The 6,423-nt window shown below is 33.4% G+C and overlaps 1 protein-coding gene across 4 annotated transcripts; it reads right to left on the bottom strand.

The window, feature by feature from the left end:
* Positions 1 to 138: 138 nt before the first annotated feature.
* si:dkey-13a21.4 (uncharacterized protein LOC494576 homolog) lies at positions 139 to 5,863 on the bottom strand. Of its 4 annotated transcripts, none has more exons than XM_056468795.1 (5): positions 5,720 to 5,863; positions 4,435 to 4,561; positions 3,653 to 3,874; positions 2,766 to 2,887; positions 139 to 838 (listed from the first exon to the last, which is right to left on the bottom strand). In XM_056468795.1, the coding sequence occupies exons 1-5, from the start codon at positions 5,770 to 5,772 to the stop codon at positions 565 to 567; spliced, it is 798 nt and encodes a 265-aa protein (XP_056324770.1). In that variant the 5' UTR covers positions 5,773 to 5,863; the 3' UTR covers positions 139 to 564. The 4 variants fall into 4 exon arrangements, with proteins under 4 accessions (XP_056324770.1, XP_056324771.1, XP_056324772.1 ...); XM_056468796.1 differs by having other exon boundaries at positions 141 to 838; positions 3,653 to 3,871; XM_056468797.1 differs by having other exon boundaries at positions 646 to 838; positions 2,762 to 2,887.
* Positions 5,864 to 6,423: the final 560 nt, after the last annotated feature.

Raw genomic sequence — 6,423 nt, 5'->3', positions numbered from 1 at the left:
GTAAACCAGTGTAGTATTTATATGAAGTAGCTCGTTTTTTTACATGTTTATGAAGCTAAATCAATATATTTAAGAAATTTCTTTGTTTTTAATACTTAAGATCTTCTCACAAATCTTGACTTAGTTTTTTATCACCATTTTTTCTTATACAAAAACAGTTTGAATACAACAGCTAGCTTTTCTTTTAATAGCATTTTAGTCATTTTAGTGTTAACATTTTACGCAATCGTTTAAACATGAATAAATAGTACTAATATAAATATCAAGTCTTTCGAAAACCTGTATTGTAAAAAAGTTATGTCATTAAGGGTACTCAGAAGCAAATAATAATAATAAAAATGATACAATTGTTATGTGGTGTACTTTATAGTTAGTGACCAATTTAACTGTCGCTATTATGCAAACATTCCCCTCAGTTTCATTATCGCTAATTTAATAAAACTTTGCTCGTACACATTTTGTTCACAAAATTATTAATGCTATAATCGTCAGCTATAAACTACATAACACCAACAAACAATAACTGTTGTGTACATTATAATATCACAATACAGTTCTGTCACTTTAAATGCTCAAGCTTGGTGGATTCTGATTCTGGCTGTTTGTATGTTTGTTACTTTCCAGCTGGGATAAACTCCAGCGCTTTAGATAATCTGTCGGTTTATTTGATATTGATGTCTTCTGGCTATTCTCTTCAATTGTTGTAATACTGTTAGTAGAGAACAGTAGTGCAGGAGTTGTTGCTTCAACAATAGCATTTTTTAGTTCTTGGCTTCTTGTCCTGTTGTGTGTGTGTAATCTGGACGTCTCCTCCATTCTCCACATGGTGACTTTTAAGCTGTAAAGAGAAGTAAAACAAACAAAATCATTCTGCTTTTTTGCTCAGATTTTCAGTTTCAAATCCAGAATTTAAAGTAATGCCAAATTAAGGCCTGTTCATACCAAGAATCAGAACTATAAATGTAATTGTGGGGTTTAGTAGTGCCACATACATGTTTTTTATCTTTTGTGTTTAGTGATGCTAAATTCAGAAGTATTTTTCCTAAGACTTTTTTTCAAGACAATCTAAAATTTGATGCATTATTATTATTATTATTATTATGTTCAGGAAAAACAAAAATAATCTCTAAATCTCATAATACACATACAAAGCAAGTTATAATAAACAGGGCAAAAAAGTGATCTAATCTACAGACCATACCTGAAGAAAAAAACATGCCAAAATATTAAAACTTTTACATGTTTTTTTTTCTTTTTAAATGTACCATTTTGATACCTTGCCTACAAAATGGAAGACTTTTAACAAAGCAGGTATGACTCTTTGCTTAAACAGCACTGGCTGGAAATCTTGTTTAAATGGGGACGTTTTTCTCCTGAAGGACCTGAGAAGAAATAAAATTTTGTACCTACACTCAGAAATAAAGGTACGTGAGTTGTCACTGGGGTGGTACCTTTTCAAAAGGTACAAATTTGTACCTAAAAGGTCCATATTAATACCTCAAGAGTACATATTAGTACCTAAAAAGTACAAAAGTGTTCCTCTTATAATTTGTAGGTACTAATATGTACCAATATGGACCCTTCAAGTACAAATGTGTATCTTTTGAAAAGGTACCACCCCAGTGACAACTCGTGTACCCTTATTTTTTGACAGTGTAGTGTAAAAATCTTGTGACTTATGAAAGAAATTAATTACTTAATATTCAAATGTCTATATAAATACACCTTTTTTTGTCAAAATGAATGTCGTTTTGATTAACAACAAATAACCACAAAAAATGTTACAAACCAACCAATCATTCCCACATGAAAAAAATACTATAGTAATTTCTATAGTCTTTGATACTGCGGTAAAGTGTATTGTACTGTATATAATATAGTATTTCTATTATAGTAAGTCTTTGTTAAAGAATGCTACAGCATATATATATATATATTAACTATAGTGAACTGACAAACTGTATTAAATACTCTACTATAATTTAGTTTTTACTACATTAAACTGTGTTGTATTGTAGAATAATATACCCTATAGTTGTAGAAAACTACAGTATTGGGTAATTTGCTTATAATACTAACAGATTCATTCTTTACTATAATATATATCAGTGTTTCCCAACCCTGTTCCTGAAGGCACACTAACAGTACACATTTTCAACCTCTCCCTAATCAAATACACCTAAATCAACTTATCAGAACATCAGAAGAGACTCCAACACCTGAAGTTAATGGGTTAGAAAAGGGAGACATCCAAAATATGTACTGTTGGTGTGCCTCCAGGAACAGGGTTGATATATATAGTACTGATATATATATAGTACGGTTCAAAAAGACTGTAGTATTAGGGTACTATAGTATTATTTCCATATGGGTTGTACAAAACATTATTTTACAACTTAATTATTTGCTCAAAGAACTTTACGAAAAGTTGGACAAAATGAGTTTTACTTGGCTTTAATGAGAGAAGAGTTCAGAATGAAAGAGTTCAGATGCAAAAGCCTCAAAGTGCCGTCTGTAATTTTCTTCTAGAATAAGCATTTTTCTCAGCCTCGTATGCTTATGTTCTGTTTTTTCACTTTAAAGACAATGAAAAGAACCTGTTCATCACTATATAAGAAAGATTACACACAGGAGACTAAGAAAAACATGCTATTTTTAAAAGAAGTGTCAATTTCGTCTGACATCAGCTGTTTTTTTTTCATTATCATAGTTCTCATCCTTGGTCAACAGGCCTTATGCAGTACAATCAGCTTGAACTCACATACTGCAGGGCTGCCCGTGCTGCGCTGTGGAAGGTTTTATCCACACCAATGTCTTCCTTGGCGCTGCTTTCAAAATATTCAGCTCCGATTTCACCACACCACTTCTGAGCTTTGTTTGTTGACACCTGTCAATCGATTCAGCCATGAGCAAAGTGACAAATGAGCATGACAAAACCAGTCTTGTGTTGGACTGGTGCTGCTATAATTTAGTTAATAACCAAAAACACATTGTATGGATCAAAATAATCTTATTTTGGTTTTGTTTTTTGGCCAAAAATCATTAGGATATTAAGTAAAAAAGCATTCATTCATTCATTTTCTTTTCAGCTTAGTCCCTTTATTAATCTGGGGTCGCCACAGCAGAATAAATGCCCTTCCAACTGCAACCCATCACTGGAAAAACATCCATACACACTCATTCACTACGGACAATTTAGCCTACCCAATTCACCTATAGCACATGTCTTTGGACTTGTGGGGGAAACGGAGCACCTGGAGGAAACCCACATGAATACAGGGAGAACATGCAAACTCCACACAGAAACCAAGGCTTGAACCAGTGACCTTCTTTCTGTGAGGCGAACGTGCTACCCACTGTGCCACTGTGCAGCCCAGCGTGAAGCAATTTCCATGAATATATGCATACATTTCCTTCCGTAAATGTATCAAAACATCATTTGAGATTAGTAATGTGCTTTGCTAAGAAAGCAGTTTCCTCAATATTTTGATTTTCTTTAGTCCTCAGATTCTAGATTTTCATATCTTAGCCAAATATTGTCTAACAAACCATAAATCAATGTAAAGCTTATTTATTCTGATTTCAGATGATGTAAGAATTGACATTTGGTTTGTGATCCTGGGTCACATGTTAGCTTACAATTCAATCTAACCTGACGATGATCCAAGTCGATTTTATTGCCAAGCACAATGAAAGGGAACGCAGCCGGGTCTGAAGGACATGCCTGCACCAGGAACTCTTTCTTCCAAACATCCAGTGCTTCAAACGACGCGGACGAGGTCACATCAAACACTAGGAGGCAGCAGTGAGCTCCGCGGTATAGTGAACTACCCAGGGAATGAAACCTCTCTGTGCCTGCAGTGTCCCAGATCTGCTGCGAAAACAGCGGAGCGTTGCATGACTTGGTTGTTTCTGAAGTTTCAGTAAGTTGAGATGGACTTAACCTCAAAATTAAAATGTATCATTCATTCACCCTGCATATTTACCAATTAGTTTGATTTTCTTTCTTCTGCTGAACACAAAAGTGGATATTTTGGTAATACTTTACATTAAGGTTGTATTAGCTAATGTATTTGCTAGCATAAACAAACAATGAACAATACATTTATTACAGTATTTATTCATATTTGTTAACATAATGAAAATATAGGTAGTTTATGTTAACTCACGGTGTGTTAACTAATGTTAATAAAAGCATGGACTGTGATTAATAAATGCTACTAGTGTTGTTCATTATTAATTCATGATGGTAAAAACATGAAGTAACATTCTTCAAAACATCTTACTTTGTGTACAACAGAAAAAAAGAAACTCGTGAAGGTTTAGAATTAGTTTGAGGGTGATAAAAATATAATGTATATTTTGTAAATGTATATTTTTTAGATGAGCTGTTTATTTAAATGTGGCTTTGAAATGAGCATAAATGTTTCTCACTTGAAGAATCACTGGTCTTTTATCAATAGTGATTTCTTTAGTTAGGAAATCTACCCCAATTGTGGCACGATACAAATTAGTAAAGCGATGGTCAACGAATCGGGTCATGAATGAAGATTTTCCCACTCTGTTCAGACAAGAAAAATTAGGAAAAATTAATTACAAGAGAATTACCTTGTAAATAATGCTGTTAACAATATGAGAAAGCAGTAGTATTGAATGCACTCAAACTTTTAGAAACACAAACAGCTGTTGAGGTTTGATAAGCACTGAGAAGAATTTGGGAATTTTCACTTGATAATTGGTCTATTAGTTTTATTTGTTTGTAATTAAACTTCCTACAGTAGGCTGAAACCGACTTCATAGGTTGTCTGTAAACTGAAAACAAACACTAAAGTAATGTTTAATATGATGTGTCATTAAGAGAAATTGATTAATTCAAACTGTAATATTACAGAGCTGGATTTTTAGTCTCAAAGCTTCTGCAAACATATGCCTATTACAATCAGATGCTTTCTTTTCTTAACTGTTATGTACAACTTTTTATGAACATTATTGAGCATGACTGGGGTAAGATGAAGGAGGCATTGAAGATGAATCCAAAGAATCTTGATGAACTCTGGGAGTCCTACAAGAACGCTTTCTTTGCCATTCCAGATGACTTTATTAATGTTATTTGAGTCATTGCAGAGATGTATGGATGCAGTCGTCCAAGCTCATGGGAGTCATACACAATATTAATTCTTTTCCACTGCACTACAACTTTATATTCATTACATTAAATAATTTCTGTTAAGTGACAAGACTTTTGTCTAAGCAAAGTCAGACCTTACTGTCCTAAATAAATAATTAAAAATTATTTATCAAGGTATGATCATATTTTATTTTGGTGAAATAAGCATAATCTAGAGCCCTTTGCGTTTCATATAAGCCACTTCTGATACCAAATGATCAACTAGAAGGCAAGTTACTATTTGTTGTTGCTAAAACTTAGATAGGCACTTTGGTACTTAAAAAGCTTACAGACACAACCTACTAAAACACAACTCTTAATTAGAAAATAAAATATGAACAGTATTTTTAAATAATTGAATAAAAGTGTCACATTTTTTATGAAACATATTTTTTTATTAAAACGTATTGGTGTCATTAATGTATTGCAAATGCAATGTGCAAAAACTCATGCAGATGTGGCTACTGTGATATAGAGAAAAAAACATTTATGTAAAATGCATGCAGGTCCACATGTACAAGCTTCACTAAAAAAGTTTAAGACAAAACTCACCCAGAGTTTCCGATAAGAATCAGTTTCAAGTGTGGTGTGTTCCACTCTGTCATGATAAAAATAACCAAAGCTGTCTTCAGAAAAAGGAGCTCATCTCAATCAACACTTCTCCTTGCTGCATTTCAGCCTCCAATGTCCTGTTCGTATCACTCAACTATAGGAAAACACGACTAAATAGCTAATGGTTAACCATCTTGCAGTGTAAGGTAAATAAACGCCTTGCTAAACAGGTGGCGAAGGCTTAAAAAACGTGTGACGTGTTTTAAATACCATGATCTGGTATTTAAGAACGTATGGTCAACATAATAGCATCTACTCTTCATTCTCTGCTCTTCATTCTCTTACAGTAGGCCAAAAGTGACAAAGTTTGGAAATATTATTTCAGCAATATCAAGTCCATTAGTATCAACTATAAACTTCTTGCAGCTAACAACCTGATGCAGCTAACAAGTTCTATTATGATTATGTCTGGCGTCAAGACATATCGATTTATGATAATGGAAGATTTTGAAAACATGGCTGGCTGTCTGCTGGCTGGCTGAAAACTGGTCTTTTGAACTTTGTCTTCGTATTGTTTTCTTATTAGTCAAAGCACTCACATATAACCATTATACAACTAATGGAACGAATGGTTGAAAAATGTGTGCATGTCCAGAGAGCTTGAAATGTCACAATAACAAAAACAGTAAAAAAAACACCAGTTT

Source organism: Danio aesculapii, chromosome 11 (genome assembly GCF_903798145.1).
Source record: "Danio aesculapii chromosome 11, fDanAes4.1, whole genome shotgun sequence".
NCBI lineage: Eukaryota > Metazoa > Chordata > Actinopteri > Cypriniformes > Danionidae > Danio > Danio aesculapii.
This window is presented reverse-complemented; position numbering and strand designations above follow the sequence as displayed.